General features: G+C 49.2%; 1 protein-coding gene across 1 annotated transcript in view; it reads left to right on the top strand.

Annotated features, from left to right (window-relative positions):
* LOC108796920 (L-gulonolactone oxidase-like) overlaps positions 1-19,454 on the top strand; it is a 73,677-nt gene that overhangs the window by 49,070 nt on the left and 5,153 nt on the right. The window contains exons 10-11 of the mRNA XM_018568476.1: positions 17,858-18,007; positions 19,077-19,241. Of these exons, the coding sequence (XP_018423978.1) occupies positions 17,858-18,007; positions 19,077-19,241 (315 nt within the window). The remainder of the gene's footprint in view (positions 1-17,857; positions 18,008-19,076; positions 19,242-19,454) is intronic.

Genomic DNA, 19,454 nt, shown 5'->3' with positions numbered 1-19,454 from the left:
TGGCGGGTAGGGGGGCGCATTGAGGAACCTGGCCTTGGGGCAGCAGAGAGAGTAAATCCGGCCCTGAGTGTACTGACGGTTTTATAGAGAAATGATGTACGTTGCCTCCACCGATTCCATTCAATTGTTGTTATTCTGCTTCCTCTTATAATACATATAAACAGGAAATGGAAATGCATGTAGATGGCAGATATCAGCTGTGCAAGTGCAGCACCGAACCGCTCTCCGTCTAGATAAAGATCATTTTCTGATAATAGTTCATATATAATGTATACGGCTGCTCGCAATGGCAATCATTTAACCTTCGCGTGCGCATTTTGATGAGAGAGGTCCCTGTAAAGAGCCCCACCGACACTCAATATTGGTCTGCAAACATCAAAGGGTTCTTTACACACACCTGAAGCTGATTTCCATTTCACAGAGGGAAACACATCGCTCTGCCGCCAAATGATAACTGCTCTGTATGATACTGTGAGAGGTGTAGAGACCACGCTGCATGTTATTTTATCTCTTATTTACTTTAATGTTGTATCAAGGTGAGAGTTGTGAAAGAAACTTCTAGGGGCTTCATAAAACGTTAATGTTACCTGTTTGCACGCCACTAGCGCCCCTAGACGGCGCTGACGGGTATAGGAAACTCCTATACTCTTTTAGCCCTCATTCACACTGTAATCAGCCGGCACATACAGCTCCATGCTGCGTGCACGGCCGTATCGGGCAGCTCCCGGGAAGGACAGGTGCTGTGTGTGATTAGTATGCAGCCCCTGTCCTTCTCTATGGGAGTACGCCACCCTACGCTCACCTCAAGTGCAGGTCCGTACAGGTGCGGGTGTCGCGGCTAGGACGCAGACAGGATCCATCCTGTCAGCGTACGAGTACGGACACCCGCACCTGCGCGGACGGGTGAGCGTACTCCCATAGAGAAAGAGTACTAATCACACGCAGCACCTGTCCTTCCCGGGAGCTGCCCGATACGGCCGTGCACGCAGCACGGAGCTGTACGTGCCGGCCTTTTCTAGTGTGAATTAGGGCTAAGATTAAGCCCCTAGTTTTCCCACAAGGCCAACCAAGGCGGGGCCTTGGGGCAGCAGGGAGTAGAGAGGCAGCAGGGGTGTGGAATTCATATCTCCCTGGGCCCAGGACATGCTGTGCCAGGCACCAGGTGGGTAGTTGTTTTCTACATTTAGCCCTGCTTTGGGCAAGCAGAGCTAAATTTATAGCGGGGAAGCCGCCGCTCGTTTTGTACCAGTGATATCGGCGATGTCACCTAGCCTGCAGGTCTGCCATTCTCTATGGGGGGGGGTTGGTGGGTAGGGGGGCTCATTGAGGAACCTGGCCTTGGGGCAGCATAGAGAGTAAATCCGGCCCTGCCTGTAGTATCACATTGCTTTAGGTTCCCATAGATGATACAAAGTTGCCCCCGGCTGGTATCAAACAAAAAAGATTTCATCTCAACTTCCCAAAAAGATTCTTTTTTTTTTTTTAACAAAGAATTTATTGAGTTTTTATCATAGCAACGCAGACAAAAACAATACAACAGTACAGGAAGGGCAATGCCCAAATTCATAGGTGTATACAATCAAGATGCGTAAGGCAGGGCACAAATCGGACAACAATACAACAGGTATCATGTACAGCAGATGAAGTACAGAGTTGGTATGAGCAGTGCATGGAAATATTACAACACCGATCGGTTGGAATGCCCAGAAACTAAAAAGAAAAACAAAAAGTCTTACACAGGGAGAGGTGTCTAAAAGTCTCAGTGATACAGAGAGGATGAACAATGTTTTTGTGTTTTAAATTTTTTATTTAATAAGTAAAAATTAGAGCTTGTGGAGAGCGTCTCTACCAATGAGGGAATGCGGGTCTGGTAATCATCATATGATATGTGTCAAGCATCTGGTGTCTGTCAACCAGCAGGCCCAACGCGAGGTGAAAGTATGGCGTCTACAGTTAGCCTTGGCGAACAGAAATTCAAAATGTGCATTCGTGTTTAGAATCTGTATGACTGTGTTTAAGGAGGGGTTTCTGATTGTTTCCACGCTCTCGCTAATGCGAGACGAGCCGCTATGAGGACATGAGACACAACAGTCCTGGAAGCTGGTGGCCACTCTTCCAACCCTACCCCTAACAAGGCAAGTTGTGGGGAAACGCCACAGGGGAGCTGAGTAATTGTGGAGATAAGCTGAAAAACCTCAGACCAAAAGGGGCCAAGGGATGGGCAATACCACCAGATGTGTGTCAATGATTCTTTATGGTAAGAGCCTTAGAACTGTGAAATGCTTTTTCAGAAGGTCGATGCCTAGATGATTCTGTAGATAGGTTAGGAAAAGGATCATCTTATCTACAAGGTACAGAGATGTTTCCTACAAGGAGGATATTCAGAATTCACAATTTCCTCACAAATCGGAAAGTAACATTTTAATTTGTCCTATAAACAAGAACCCCGAGAAATGCTTCCTCAGAAGATCTGTCGCATCGGCCGTTCTGTAGATAGATGGAGAAGGAGAAGCTTACAGATACAGAGATGAGGTCTCCTAAATACAGGACTTCCAGGATTCACAATTTCATTACAAATTAAAAAGTACAATTTAAATGAAATGTAAAAAAAGAATCCCGAGAAATGTTTTGGGGGCTCAACACTCCGAGGGTCTGGAATACCCATTTGTTTGTTGTATTTTCTATTCGATAGAAATTTTTTCTATTGACTGGTCAACGTGATTGTCGTGGATCCGAACCGATGGACACCGTGATTGGCAAAGATCTGAACCAATGGACACTGTGATTGGAGATCAACGTGCAGCATGGGACTTGTTTTGGGGGGTTTATTTATTTTTTTAGGATTTATCTTTATTTCCATTGCCATTTACATACTCATTCATCTGGGGAGGAGGGGAATCAGATATCTGAGGGCCCCTTTTTCTAAAGGGGGCTTTCAGATTCTGATAAACTCCTCTTCTGCCATAGGCGTATCTACAACAAATTTTACCCCTGGCATCCCCCCCAGCTCATGGCAGCGTGTGAAAGCACTAGTTGCCAGGAGCTAGACTTGTGCGCGGTCAAAAAAAATTGTTTCGTTTCGGAATATCCGTTATTTCGTAATTCGTGTCCGAAACTCAATTCGGATTCGTACGAAATACGAATTTTCGTTAGTTTCGGCACATTTTCGTAACTTTACGAACATTCGTTATGATGAAGTTAAAAAGCAAAAATACCTTTGTTAATATTGGAGTCGATGGTAGTTTTTTTTCGGATCCGAATTTCGTATTTCGGATAAAAAAAAAAAACTACCATCGACTCCAATATTAACAAAGGTATTTTTGCTTTTTAACTTCATCATAACGAATGTTCGTAAAGTTACGAAAATGTGCCGAAACTAACGGAAATCCGTATTTCCTGCCTGTATTGTAATGCAACCCTCAGCATCAGCGGATCCGAATTTCGTATTTCGGATAAAAAAAAAATCTTGTCATGTTGTTCAACCTCATTTACAGGGGTAATATTAGTTCCCGTTTCAAAGAAATTCGGATCCGAAATTCGTTAACGGAATTTCGTATTTCGGAAACTGCAATTCGGATTTCGGATGCTTCCGAATTTACGAATTTCAGGAAATTCGTACGAATTTCGATTCGTAACTAAACGAATCGCACATGTCTACCAGGAGCTGGGTGGGACGCCGGCCAAAACGTCCCTGGTTGCTAAGCAACAGAGTGTCCCTGGTTGCTAAGATCATAGCAACCAGGAACGCTCCGGCCAGCGTCCCACCCGCATACACATCTCCCTGCCTGCTCAGGTGACTAAGAGCCAGGTGAGGACATGTGTATGGCTCTTACACATCTTCCCACCCAGCTCTTTGCAACCTGGGATGCTCTGGCCGGCGTCTCACCCAGCTCCTGGCAAACAGTGATGTCACTGGTTGCCAGGACCTGGGTGGGACGATGGCCAGAGCATCCCTGGTTGCTAAGAGCTGGGCAGGGAGATGTGTATGGGAGATGGGTGGGGAGAGAAAAAAGTTTGCTATCTCCGTGGGTCGGTGAACTGTCGCTGGCCCATAGAACGGCACCCAGGGCAAGTGCAATACGTGCCAAACCCTGGATACGGCACTGCCATCCACAGACCCTCACATCCTCTTGGGGACCTGATGTGGGTAGAAGGACCTTGTCTTCATCAACATGGGCTCCTTTCCCATGTTGAGGGCATATGGCTTGATATGCTTTGGGGTGGGGTCACGTATTGACTGCCTCGCTTCAAGGTCCCTGCTTCCTCCGCCACCTGAACAGAGATGCGGGGATCCCGCCCCTCCTGCTGCTCCTCCTCCCCCTCGATTCCTGCTCCTCCTGCTGCTGCTCGATAAGGCAGCGGACTAGTGCCGGGTCCCAGGTGGTTTGCGTTCCAGTTCCAGGTTGCATGTGGCGTGAGTTCCTGCACCAGGTTCCAGATCGCATGTGCGTTCCAGCATCAAGTCCTAGTCGGTGTGCGTTCCAGTGCCAGATTCCAGGTGGTGTGCGTACTAGTGCTGGGTCCCAGGTGGTGTGCGTTCTAGTGCTGGGTCCCAGGTGGTGTGCGTACTAGTGCTGGGTCCCAGGTGGTGTGCGTTCTAGTGCTGGGTCCCAGGTGGTGTGCGTACTAGTGCTGGGTCCCAGGTGGTGTGCGTTCTAGTGCTGGGTCCCAGGTGGTGTGCGTACTAGTGCTGGGTCCCAGGTGGTGTGCGTTCTAGTGCTGCGTCCCAGGTGGTGTGCGTTCTAGTGCCGGGTTCCTGGTGTGAAATGTGAATTTGGGTTCCAGCACAGGAATGGCGGCTCTGTACGATCCCCAGTGTGAGGCTTCATGTATTGGTGGATACAGAATATCATTCTCTACCCCATGAGAGCCAAGAGTCACTTCCAGGACAAGAGAAGTGGTACTGAGCAGAGTCCATACATACAGAATAAGAACAGATACCGAGAATGACACCCGGCATACAGGACAAGAGAAGTGGTACTGAGCAGAGTCCATACATACAGAATAAGAACAGATACCGAGAATGACACCCGGCATACAGGACAAGAGAAGTGGTACTGAGCAGAGTCCATACATACAGAATAAGAACAGATACCGAGAATGACACCCGGCATACAGGACAAGAGAAGTGATACTGAGCAGAGTCCATACATACAGAATAAGAACAGATACCGAGAATGACACCCGGCATACAGGACAAGAGAAGTGGTACTGAGCAGAGTCCATACATACAGAATAAGAACAGATACCGAGAATGACACCCGGCATACAGGACAAGAGAAGTGGTACTGAGCAGAGTCCATACACACAGAATAAGAGCAGATACCGAGAATGATACCCGGCATACAGGACAAGAGAAGTGGTACTGAGCAGAGTCCATACACACAGAATAAGAGCAGATACCGAGAATGACTGTGCAGCAACTAATTTCCAGGCTCTAGTAATAAACGAGGGTTATCCTGAGACTCTCTGCAGCTCATGATTGAATGTTGTTTGTAGAATGAAGTCTTCTCCCTCTGTCACTCAGACAATCATTGTCAGTAGAATACATTGGGGGGGAGAGAGAGGAGAGACAGCCAGGGGAGAGAGAGGAGAGACAGCCAGGGGGGAGAGGAGAGACAGCCAGGGGGGAGAGAGGAGAGACAGCCAGGGGAGAGAGATACAGTCAGGAGAGAGAGACACAGTCAGGAGAGAGACACAGTTAGGAGAGAGAGTGAGGAGAGACAGCTAGGAGAGAGAGGAGACACAGTCAGGAGAGACAGTCAGGAGAGACAGCCAGGACAGAGATTCAGGAGAGAGAGGAGAGACAGCCAGGAGAGTGTGCCCTTCAAGACTTATCTGCACCGTGTGTATCAGACACCTCCTTGCTCCCCGAGTCCCAGTGTCCCTCCGTGTCCTCCATGCTCTCAAGTTGGAACACCAGGACCCCGTGGTTGCCCCAGTACACCTGACATGGTGACATCTTCTGTCCAGGTTTCAGCACATACAGGACTCAAATCCTGGACTGTCCGGGTAAGTCCTGGACGAGTGGCAGCCCTAGAGTCCATAGAAGCCGCCACATCTAGGGACGAGTGAGCTGCTATATGACGTTTTATTCTGTACTTTAGATTCACTTTAGAGCCTTTCATTGTGGGCGGTCAGCAGTCCCTCGGGTCCACCATGTTGAACACTGCAGTCCTTCTGAAAGGGTTGGTCGGTTACACTGAGACTTATAGTGCCTCAGACCATTGCAGGGCTGCATGTTGATGGTGAAGATGTATAACTGACGCGTTCCGCTCCCGATCACATCAATGTACTCCTCATGTGTGATATATGTGGAGCGTCTGACCCTCCTCTGCCCCCCCCCCCCTTTTGGATCAATGTTATGTTATGTGCAGGAATAACATCTGCTCCGGCTCATCTGTCGCCGCCAATGACATATGCGCAGCCATGACCGCGATGTCACGTGCAGGGCTTGTACCTGAAGCTGAACTCCAAGAAATACTTACATGGGGGATGTGCTACCTGTATTGCTGTCTATCCAGTCCTGAGATTTACACTGCTCTGCCACACAGCCCAGCTCTGAGTGGATTGGGATGGACTGGATGAATCACCAACAGTTTTGGGACTCCAGTGGCGCAATCTTTACGCCCATGACCACGAGTCAGTGAAACTTATTCTACACCCAGGCCGCTTCCACAAGAGACTGCAGCCAGTCAGATAGAGCCCACCTCATTTCCTGGCTGGAGGACGTCCAGCATCATCTAGCACTTTCCTCCCCAGCCTGACTGTCCCTGGCCCCGCCCCTTTCATTCATTGGATATCAGTTCTTTCACTCATGGGGGCTCAGCACAATAGGTGGGCGTTACCTAGTGTGGTCTAGAGTAGGAAAGCCCACTCCTCCAGACATCTACCCATTGGCATTTGCATAACTCCTCCCAAGAGCCAGCCCACTGCTTGCATCAGGGCTCTTAAGGGAATACTGAGGCAGGGTGCTGTGATGGTTTCAGGAAGCTATGTACAGCAACCATGATCTGTGAGCATAGAGAGGCACAGGGGCCCAGTGATTACATCACTGGGCCTATAATAAGGTATGTCATGATACAGAAAGGTTTTCTTTATAGATTTGTTGATGATGGCGGCACGGAAGGCAGAATACATCTTCAGCTTTAATGGAAAGGCTGTGCTCCCTGCTTATGGCTGGAAGATATATGTCCATATTGACATTAGCCGTCCTTTTAATTTGCACCCAGAGCAAGGAGCGATGGAAGCTGTGCGATAACACGGACTCGGCCCAGCACCCGGCCCCGGGCTACACGGCATTGTACTGATGTATGGATAACAGCCGCCGCATGCATAGGAATGAGCAGGTTCTAAGCGAGGAGGTCAGCGTGTGAACATCACATTATACACAATCACCTCTCAGCTGTCTGCTTAGGAAATCATAGAGAATCCCCCCCATCCCCCCCCCGCTAACAATGTCTGTGTATGTAATGTGCCTGGGGCAAACACAACAACGGGCAAAGAATCCCCAAAGGGGAATTGGAACCATCTTACAATGTTTACAGATATAAGTACATGTGATCAGCTGAGAGTAGACCCGTCATCGGATATATTCCAATCTCTGTGAACATTTACTCTGTGCGAATAGAGGCAAAAACGAATGTTCTTTTTACGTTTAATGTATTGTAATGTAATACTGCATTATAGCCACTAGATGGGGCTGAGGAGCATAGGAATTAAGTATGCACCTCAGCTCCATCTAGTGGCCATGCACCTCAGCTCCATCTAGTGGCCATGCCCCTCAGCTCCATCTAGTGTCCATGCTCCTCAGCTCCATCTAGTGACCATGATCTTCAGCTCCAACTAGTGGCCATGCTCCTCAAGCTCCATCTAGTGGCCTTCTCCTCAGCTCCATGTAGTGTCCATACTCCTCCATTCCATGTAGTGTCCATACTCCTCCGTTCCATGTAGTGTCCATACTCCTCCGTTCCATGTAGTGGCCATGCTCCTCAGCTCCATCTAGTGTCCATACTCCTCCGTTCCATGTAGTGGCCATGCTCCTCAGCTCCATGTAGTGGCCATGCTCCTCAGCTCCATGTAGTGTCCATGCTCCTCAGCTCCATCTAGTGGCCATGCTACTCAGCTCCATGTAGTGGCCTTCTCCTCAGCTCCATGTAGTGGGCATGCTCCTCAGCTCCATGTAGTGGCCATACTCCTCAGCTCCATGTAGTGGCCATGCTCCTCAGCTGCATCTAGTGGCCATGCTCCCCTGCTCCATGTGGCCATGCTCCTCAGCTGCATCTAGTGGCCATGCTCCCCAGCTCCATGTAGTGGCCATGCTCCTCAGCTCCATGTAGTGGCCATGCTCCCCAGCTCCATGTAGTGGCCATGCTCCTCAGCTCCATCTAGTGGCCTTCTCCTCAGCTCCATGTAGTGGCCATGCTCCTCAGCTCCATCTAGTGCACATGCTCCTTAGCTCCATCTCAAGGCCATAATTCGGCATTACATTTGACTGGAAACGTTACATTCTACCATTCCAGAACAGAAAGGGTTGGGTCTTTTTGTCGCCTGATGCCGGGGGGGGGGGGATGCTGGGGGAGCATGCAATAAGACCACCGGGGGGGGGGGGCATGCTGGTGGTGCATGCAATCAGACCAGCGGGTGGTGGGTAGAGGAGACAGTGCCACCAGACATGAGAGTGATGGCGCCCTCGGCAGGCTCTTTATCTTCCCGCTCAGCTCTTAGCAACCTTGTCCCCTCTGGCCGATGTCCCACCCAGCTCCTGGCAACCGAGAATATCAGTGGTTGCCAGGAGCTGGGCGGGATGCCGCACTTTTCCCCCTACATGACCCAAAGAGATGCCGCCTGAGGCAATAGCCTCATTGAAGGGATGGCCCTGGTTGAGGATATAATACTAAAGGAGTGTCTCAGGTAATATATGCTGGAAAATAATGTGAATGGAATAGTCTGAGCAAGAGAGGAGACTCTAATGAGAGGAAACCCTAATGAAAGGAGACCTTAGTGAGAGGAGCCCCTAATTGGAGGGGACCCTAATGGGAGGAGCCCCAAATGAGAGGAGCCCCGAATGGGAGGAGACCCTAATGAGAGGAGACCCAAAAGAGAGGAGACCCTAATGGGAGGAGACCCAAAAGAGAGGAGACCCTAATGGGAGGAGACCCAAAAGAGAGGAGACCCTAATGGCAGGAGATCCTAATGAGAGGAGCCCCTAATTTGAGGGGACCCTAATGGGAGGAGCCCCTAATGAGAGGAGCCCCTAATGGGAGGAGCCCCTAATGAGCGGAGCCCCTAATGAGCGGAGCCCCTAGTGAGAGCAGTCCCTAATGGGAGGAGACCCTAATGGGAGGAGACCCTAATGAGAGGAGACCCTAATGAGAGGAGACCCTAGTAAGAGGAGGCCCTAATGGGAGGAAACCCTAATGGGAGGAGCCCCTAGTGAGAGGAGACCCTAATGAGAGGAGCCCCTAATGAGAGGAGACCCTAATGGGAGGAAACTCTAATGGGAGGAGACCCTAGTGAGAGGAGACCTTAGTGAGAGGAGCCCCTAGTGAGAGGAGCCCCTAGTGAGAGGAGTCCCTAATGGGAGGAGACCCTAATGGGAGGAGACCCTAATGAGAGGAGACCCTAATGAGAGGAGCCCCTAGTGAGAGGAGCCCCTAATGGGAGGAAACCCTTTAATAACATTAGATCAGCAAACATTTTGTCTAGTGATGTTATGAGTAAAATGGAGTAAAGTGGCGTTTTCCTTTCACAGCTGTTCCCCTCCCAGACATCGATCTGTGCTTTCATCGCCTCACTGTCATGGCGCGCTGTGCGTCCCCTGAGGTGGGGTTAAACCATCTCACACAGGAAGCGCAATTTGCGGTTTGGCGTTGATCTAGAAATCCCCCGCGAGGCTGTCTTTTCTTTTCATTATAATGTTAGCAAATACATTATTTCATGCAACTGGCTTCCCTTCCTTAGAACAAGTCATTTCACACATGGGACACGACACGGACAGGAGGAAGCACAGGCAGCGCTAAGAGTGAATGATCCGACAGTCATTTAAAGGTCAACTCCACTTGTGACTGGTGGTTTTCTCCATCTTGCGCTGTCACCCTGTCACATGGGCTTCTGATGGAGACTACAAGTGGCAGTTTCAACACACATTACACAGGCACGCTCCACTGTTGTCACCATCAGGAAACTGACCCTGAGAAATGCGGGAACACTGTAGAACGGGTGAACAAGTATTTACAGAGTTTATATTACACAGCGCTAAAGGTTAGCGGGAAAATGAGGGACAAAGGGGTTGGGTCCGGAAGATGGGGCAGGGGATTTGAGTTTAGATAAGGAAGAGGCATTTGGTTTAGAGGAGGGAGAGAGAGCTGGGGTACAAAGGAAAGATAGAGAGTTTGTCCTGGTAGGACAAGGGGACAAAGAGTTTGATTTAGTAGAGGGACGGAGGGTTTAGGTTCAGAAGAGAGACAGAAGGTTTGAATCTTGAAGAAGGACAGAGTATTGATGTCCAGAAAAGGAGGAGTCGAGGAGATAGGAACAGAGGGGTTGGATCCAGTAGAGGGACAGAAGATTTGTATCCAGAAGAGGGACAGAGGATTGGGGTCCAGAAGAGGGACAGAGGATTGGGGTCCAGAAGAGGGACAGAGGATTGGTGTCGAGGAGAGGAACAGAGGGGTTGGATCCAGAAGAGGGACAGAGATTGGGGGCCAGAAGAGGGACAGAGGGTTGAGGGACAGACGATTGATGTCCAGAAGAGGGACAGAGGATTGGGGTCCAGAAGAGGAACCTTTGGCAGCTACCATTTAAGCTTTTTAATAACACATAAGATGTGGGCTGTCATGTGGCCGGCTCGTTGCTTCGTCTCTTCACATTAAAGGCTTCTCCTTCTGAAGGAAATGTGAAGAGAAAAGAAGGAAGAACAGCTGGGAAGGTCGCCGCTCGAATCTCAGTAGACAAAGTGAGTCCGCAGGCTGCGCAGACTTGAAAAGACCTCAACAAGTCTAATTGACAAACGTAACCCTAATGACTCTTCACAAGAACTCCGAGAAATCACAGCCAAACATTGTGTCCAATCATTGCGCTCCTCATCCTGTAAAATGTCTCCGCGTTCCGGGCTCGGGTAAATGAGACTTCGATAGCCGATTATGGAATATGATTACTCCAGACACCCAGAACATCTCCTGGCAATGGGACCAGTGACCCCTTCCAAGCAGGGCCGGATTTACTCTCTCTGCTGCCCCAAGGCCAGGTTCCTCAATGCGCCCCCCTACCGCCAAACCCTCCCCCCATGGAGAATGGCAGACCTGCAGGCTGCATACAAGTGATCTCGGCGACATCGAAACAACTACCCGCCCCGGGCCCGGGAACTGCATGTCCCGAGTGTCGGGAGATAGGAATTCCACACCCCTGCTGCACCTCTACACCCTGCTGCCCCGACGCCGGGCCTTGGTTGGCTTTGTGGGAAATCCGGCCCTGCTTCCAAGGCTTATCGCAAAGGTGTCTGTCCCACCCAAAGCGAGAGCTTTCCCACCCCTCCATGGCAGTGTGGTGATTAGCAGTGCACCATCCAGACCCACACAACCGCCCTCCCAAGCCCAATGTATATTGGTGGGAGTTAAAGTGTAAGTCCAACCATTGCCCAAATGTGCCCTCAAACCTCATGTTCCCATTCTATCTTATGTCCCGGCATTATTTATTACTCTCAGTGACACCGTCACCCGGTGTCACTATCACCGGGCTTGTAAAATTCTTGCAGGGGTAGCTGCTGGCTTCTTAGTTCTTACTGACATAGGCACATCCCCAGAACTACATCTTCCAAGAGCCCTTTCCCTACAGACAGTTTGTGGGCAAACTCTTTGGACAGGGCAACAGTACTGCGTTGTTTGGAAAGGAATCAATATTTGCAAGTGGGGAGGGGCGGGGGGTAGATGACGTCCTGTAGTGCGGCATGCAGGGCTGACAACACCGGTTGGGAATTCACTGCAGAAAAGGCACTGTGTTGTCAGGCCACACCCGCGCTAAAGCTTCTTCTATACTCTACCGCAAAAAATACCACGGGCAGCGGGCGAAAGAGCATTTTTGCGCCCCCCACACACGCGCCCTCGGACGGCTGCCTATGCACCGCACTTGTAGTCAATTAACTCTGCCTCCCATCAATATTAATACCTGTCTGTACCTCGGTACGGGCATGGATGGGAGTAGAGATCCACCGATACCATTTTTTCTAGACCGAGTACATCAACTATAGAGGACTACAAATACAGTTCCCACTCTCCCCCACATCCCCTCTGTTCCCACATCTCCCCTCTAGGAGAGCGGTGTGTGGCAGAGACAGCCAGCGCTGTCACAGGAGGCGGGGCTCTCCTCCCCGCACCGCTCGCTCAGCCCCCTGTGACAGCGAGTCAGGAAGGAGAGCTTCACTGTCTACTCGACCCGGCGTGAAAGGTAGCCGGGGCTGGTTTGGGGGACCCACCTTCCTGACAGGGACGGGAACTTACCTGCCGCTCCTCTGCTCAGAGAGGCGGCTCTAATCACCTGTCAGCGCTCCCTCTCTTCTCTCCTCCTGGCCGCTCTGAAGCTGCAGCGGCCGGGAGGAGAGGGAGCGCTGACAGGTGTGATCAGAGCAGCCGCGGCCATCTTGCGGCCAATCGTATTTTTCCGTGGGCGGCGTGCCATCCTCTTCTCTCTGGGCCCCCCGAATTGGCGGAAAACACCAGGTCCCGGTCGCAAGTGCGACCGCTGCGACCCTGGTAGTCCCGCCAGTGCGCAGCGCAATCTAAAGATATCATTATAATTTGGTTCACCGCTATCCGCGACATTCGCCCCTTTCATGGTTAATTTTTGTGCCTTTTGGAAGCTTTCTTCCCACGAGTTTTTGGAAGGAGGTGACTGCCCCCTAGAGCAGTATCATGGAAATGACAAATACTGATTCTTATAGGCTTCAATCAGAAAAAGTAACAACCTCATCAGAGTCACAGGGTGATGTTTGTCCCACCACTGACCCCCCCACCATGAAATTCAGAGGGGATAATATAATAATAATAAGTCAAGCTCAAATATTTTATGATTATAGGGGAGGGACGGAGGGGTATATGTACATTTGTAGGAAGTTAATACAATATCTTCCCAATGGTATAAATAAATAATAGTTTATAGGCCACATGGTTACAATGTATATTATTGTTCAGGGGCTCACTGTAATAAGAGAGAGGGCAGAGCTTATGAATCAATTTGGCTGCCAAGCTCCACCTCCCAACACTTAAATACCTGCAACTCTTTATCCATGCCCGGGCCTATATGGTAACAGTGGACTAAAGAGGAATTTCCACCTCCAGTCTGGCACAGTTGTACCAACTCCTCTGCTCTCCCTCTGATATCTCTGCACACTCTGAGCTCCTCACAATGTGCATTAGAAGCTGCAGCAAGTCAGATAGAGCCCAGCCTCATTTACTGGCTGGAGGAGGTCCAGTATCATCTAACGTGTTCCTCCCCAGCCTGACTATCCCTGGCCCCGCCCCTTTCATTCATCGGATTTCTGTTCATGGATCTAAATCAGTGGCTGCGGGATATGTGAGAATGTGCACGCCACAAGTGGAGTTTGCAGGGGGGTTCAGAATGGAGAATATACTCATATTTGCTGGGAAGTGATTCTCACTGATCCTGTGCACCCCCCTTGGGGGTTAATTTATACATCACCCATTTGCATATCACTACGACCACTAGATGGCACCGAGGAGCATGGGAATTTTCTGTGCTCCTCGGCTCCATCTAGTGGCAGTAATGAAAGATTGATAGATCAGCCCCCTGGTGTGTTGTTTGGGGTTTTATTATTCATTACAGATATTTATTTAGCGCCAACAATTTACACTGTCCCTGCCTTTAAAGGAGAACTATGGGGTCAGTGTTTTTCCCCATAGTTCTCCTTAGGGTAACGGGAGGACACAAACTAGTGTCCTCCCGTTACCCTAAGCTCAGTATATAGGGAGCTACAGCTCGCGGTATACTGAGACTCTGCAGCCGGAGCGGATCCCGACATCGACGTCGAGATCCGCCCAGCTGCGTGACTGACAGCTGGCTCTGCCAATCTAGAGGCAGAGCCAGCTATACCCTCCCCCGTCCGTTCCGCCAGTCAGCGCTGGCAGATCGGAGCGGGGAGAGGGGAATCCAGCCCCTCCCCCTGTCACGGCAGAGAGCCGTGACAGGATCGAGAGGTGAGCGAACGCCGGTATGTGTTCACTCACCTCCCGATCTACTGAGCCGACCTGTGACAGTCTCATTGTCACAGGTCGGCTAGAACTATGAGGTGAGTGGAAATCACTCATCTCATAGTTCTCCTTTAAGGAGCTTACAATCTAAGATCCCTATGTCACATATATACATGGGCTGATTTAGACCAGAGCCGTTTATTCTACCACCATGTCATTGGAGTGTGGGAGGAAACCAGAGTACCCACAGGGAGAACGTGCAACCTCCATGCAGATAGTGTCCTGACTGGTATACAAACCGGGGACCCCCAGTACTGCAAGGCAGATGTTGACACCTGTACGTTTTCAGCGAATCGCGGTAAAAACGCGTGTCGCGAAACGCGCGACAAACGCGCATATTCGATACGCCAAGGTGTGAACAGAGCCTAAGACACTGTGCTCCCCTAAAAACAGTTGCAGGATAGTGAAAATATATAAGTCGGACGACCTTTTATAATCTCATTGAAGATATTGTAGCGCAGGATTCCGATAATCTACAATGTATCAGTAGGAGGACATCCACTCTTGGTGTGCTGCTGCCCTCTTGTGTTCAATGTCAAGTATGACGTGCTTCTGTCTACCCATAGCTGCCAACACTGATTATATATCGTCATTTGTATCTGAAATGGACTCATAAAAAGTCAGCGGCCAGTAATTGAATCCTCACTCAGTATATTACACGGGAAATAAATGATACCATGCCATGTATCTGAATGCATGGGAATTAAATCGGGGCATTGAGTAGGGCAATTCCTAACCCTCTATTTCTTCTATTCCAGTCATTTCCTAGTGTACTTCAGATCATTATTATGTTGAAAGACCTGTTTCTGGTTCAACCTCAACCTTAGAACAGATGACCCCCACATTCTAATCAATCACACTTCCATATGATGCAGAATGTATAGTTGACACAATGGGGAAAATTCATAAAATCTGGATCAGGTGCCCATGGCAACCAATCACCTTCTCTCTTCACTTTGCTCAGTTAAGCAATGAAATTGAAACAAAGATTGTCTGCCACGGGCAACTGCCCCAGATTCTGTCTGCTCTAGTTTTTATGAATTTCCCTCATTGACTGTGAGCTGCCCAGTCAAAGCAACCCCCAACCATAAAATTACCACCACCATGCTTCACAGTTGGTTCTTCTCATGAAATGCTGCCTTCAGTTTGCTGCAAACATGTCTAATGTTACTGTAATCAGTAACTCTACATTTGATTGGTCGGTCTTCAGCACATGGTTTCAGAAGCCCAAGTTTTTTCCTTTTATGTTCAATGGTAGACAATGGTCTTCCTATAATGTTCTTTGTGGACAGCAGTGACTTTTTCTTGGCATACCTTCTCATGCAGGAAGAACTGGAGAAATCTCTTTCTGATTGTATTGATTTAATCCCAATTGTTGCAAAAGTTACCTGACCGCCCCACGATGACATTTTGGGGTTCTTGGAGACTTCTTTTAGTATGATATGGTCAGCTCTTGGGCTGAATTTCCAGGGCCGGCCAGTCATGGACCTCCAATCTAACCCTCTGTCACTGGAAGATGGTTTTCCTTATCATGGAATGAATTTGGTGATGTCTTCAAACCCCTCGCCAGACTCATCGACATCCACAGCTTTCTTTCTGAGGGCCTTAGAGAGCTCTACTGATCATCTCATGATGACACCACACACGTCAATAGCAGAGAAGACACCAGACCCGAGATGTCTGAGGTCTATCCAAGACAAGTTCCACCGGCATATAGTCTAAGGAGGTTCTATCATTGGAATCTGAGCTGGAATACTAGATTCTAATCTCATGGATGGAAGTGGTGGTGAATTTCGGGGGTGTACTTATGTTTTCCTTATGACAAATCAGCATTTTCATTCATTTATATTGGCCGTTCCCAACCAGGGTCCCGCGACACCTTGTGGTGCCTTCTGGCTCCCTCAGGGGTGCCTCGCAATGTTCAAATTGCATCATGACTCTTATGTCACGAGGGCTCTTGTGGTGAGAGAGGGGGACACTGATCTGAAGAGGGGCTTCTAGTGTGAGGGGGGGGTGGGGTTGACTATGAAGGTGGGGGCTCCTCATGTGAAGGAAGACTGTGATGTGAAAGGGGAGATTCTGGTGTGAGAGAGGGCGACTCTGGTCTGAAGAGGGGCTTCTAGTGTGAGGGGGGTGACTGTGAAGGTGGGGGCTCCTCATGTGAAGGAAGACTCTGATGTGAAAGGGGGACTTCTGGAGTGAAGGTGGAACCCCACTTTTTTCTGTTTCTCTGTGGGGGTTCCCCCTTGAAGAGCATACTATTACCCATCTCAGATAAGGGTCTGGTATGGATTTCACAGGTACCCTGCATTTGTTTACATTTTACACTGGGGCACCTGGAGATCTTGCATAGTTTTAAAGGGCGCCGGAATTAAATAAAACAAGTTTTAGAAATGCTGATTTAGATCAGGAAAACAAATGTCAATTTAATAGATAGATGATAGATAGAAAGATAGATAGATAGATAGATAGATAGATAGATAGATAGATAGATGGATAGATAGATCAGATCTAAGTATTTTATAGACTGACATGTATCTGAATATTGCGATTCTGTTACATTCGGCCTGATGGATATTTCCGGGTATATCCGGGGCGATATGTGAGGATTAGGCCGAGTCTCACATTTTTCTGTTTCTCCGGCCCCAGGGGGAGTGACAGTTGGCTCTTTTTTACTCCTCAAACATGTGACCATACGAGGATGATCCCTCTGCAGACATTCTAGACGTTTCCTCCACTGAGGGACGGCGACATTGGTCTCATCGATTACTGTGAAGGACATGTGTAGGCTGACTCCGACGTCTGAAGATGCTCGTCTCCTGGCCGTCAATAACTCAGAGCCCCCGACCCCAGGACAACTTGGGTCCTATGAAGGGAAACTTTAGTGGACTCAATTCTGCATAGAAAGTCTAAAAGTTCATAAATTATTTCTTATCATTATTTTTGTACAATGTGCAGAAATTCTCATTTTACATATAAGGCAGGTTCCTTGCTTTTTAATAAGAAAGCCCAGCACTAGCTCTGCACTCACTGACCGGCCCTACAAACTGAAGATCTAGATGGGACCTTCTCTTATAGGAGGAGAGGAACTGTCTCTCTTCTTAGTCATTCGGCTGTGTATGTGTGCGTGTGACCTGAGATCCTGCTATACGTAGAGAAGGTTGTCACCCAGGCCCGGCACTACCGCAAGGCAAGTCAGGCGGCAAAAATGCACCTTGCCTACGTTGCCTAGAATCCTAGCACCGGCCCTGTTGTCACCCACACACCAAGATCCAATATATCAATGCGTCTTTATTTGACGTCATATATACAGTACATGGTATCACATGTGCAAGCTGGGATACTGCTATTCACATCATAAAACTAAAACCAGATATATGAAACTCCGGAGGACCAGACTCACAGTTGCCGCCTGTTTCTCTGCAAAGAGAGTACATGGGAAATATTTCAAAATGCTTTTTAAAAATGTCAGAAATTATACAATGTACAGCACAGTGTATACTTCTGCCCCGAACATAAAAAGTGACGTTCACCCCCCTTGTCTGTGTTGGTGGACTGGTGGAGTGAGAGCTTTGTTTTTTTTTCTCTTGCAGTACTTTCATATCAAGCCTGGTCCCCACAATAAACCGATTCTTCTTCTGGCTGCTGTTCAGCGGTAGAAGCGAGCGTGTGGACATCAGCTACAAAGTCTTCAACTTTGACTGTCGCTTCAAACAGCATGTGCAAGACTGGGCCATCCCCATGTAAGTGCAAGACTGGGCCATCCCCATGTAAGTGCAAGACTGGGCCATCCCCATGTAAGTGCAGTGCGTACCATCCCCATAGAGTGCAAGGCGTACCATCTCCATGTAAGTGCAGGGCGTACCACCTCCATGTAAGTGCAGGGTGTACCATCCCCATGGAAGTGTAGGGTGTACCATCCCCATGTAAGTCCAGGTGTACCATCCCCATGGAAGTGCCAGGTGTACCATCCCCATGGAAGTGCCGGGTGTACCATCCCCATGGAAGTGTAGGGTGTACCATCCCCATGTAAGTCCAGGTGTACCATCCCCATGGAAGTGCCGGGTGTACCATCCCCATGGAAGTGTAGGGTGTACCATCCCCATGTAAGTCCAGGCTTACCATCCCCATGTAAGTGCAGGGTGTACCATCCCCATGTAAGTGCAGGGCGTACCATCCCTCCAGGCTTACCATCCCCATGTAAGTGCAGGGTGTACCATCCCCATGTAAGTGCAGGGCGTACCATCCCCATGTAAGTGCAGGGCGTACCATCCCCATGTAAGTGCAGGGTGTACCATCCTCATGTAAGTGCAGGGCGTACCATCCCCATGGAAGTGCAGGGTGTACCATCCCCATGGAAGTGTAGGGCGTACCATCCTCATGTAAGTGCAGGGCGTACCATCCCCATGTAAGTGCAGGGCGTGAGGTACCTGGCCTTGGGGCAGCAGAGAAAGTAAATCGGCCCTGGGTGCAGCGTTGTCACCCTAGGACTCTACAGTACAAGCTCATATGATGGCATGGAGGTCTCAGGTTCTGTTTCTATGCTGTTGGTGACTTTGACATTCACATGGGTCCATACCGCAGAGGAGCTCACAGCCTGATGCCCTCAACAATGCCAAACTCCCACATTCTATGACCAATTTAGCCTTTAGTCATGTGTTCGGATTACACCCGTGCAAAGAAGAGACAGTGGACCATGTGGTAACTTAGCACAGCACTGCAGCGCCCATGAACCTATGGTGTTAACCACTTAGCTACACCATAGCCGCCATCTTTGTTTTCCAACCACTCACATACTGTCGTATCATACAGAAAAAAGACCTCGGAAGCGTTAATGCAGCTGAAATCCTGGCTGGAGAAGAACCCGCATGTGGTGGCCCATTTTCCGGTAGAGGTCCGCTTTGCCCGAGGAGATGATATTTTATTGAGCCCATGCTACAATCAAGACAGCTGCTATATGAACATCATTATGTACAGGTGAGGCTATCATATCACGAGGCTTGGAAGGAACACGGACAATTGTCAGATGTTTGGCATCCACGGTCAATGTAGTTGTAGGAGAGCCGTGATTGTGCTGATTTCTGGAAGCAGTCTTCAATGTATGGGAGACAATCACAAACATAAACTATTTACACACAGTAGTAGAGTGCATAGAGAAGCACAGGGAACCAGTGATGCCATCAGGATTGC

The sequence above is a fragment of the Nanorana parkeri genome, unplaced genomic scaffold (assembly GCF_000935625.1).
Source record: "Nanorana parkeri isolate BGI_ZX_2015 unplaced genomic scaffold, ASM93562v1 scaffold1192, whole genome shotgun sequence".
In the NCBI taxonomy this organism is placed as follows: Eukaryota; Metazoa; Chordata; class Amphibia; order Anura; family Dicroglossidae; genus Nanorana; species Nanorana parkeri.
This window is presented reverse-complemented; position numbering and strand designations above follow the sequence as displayed.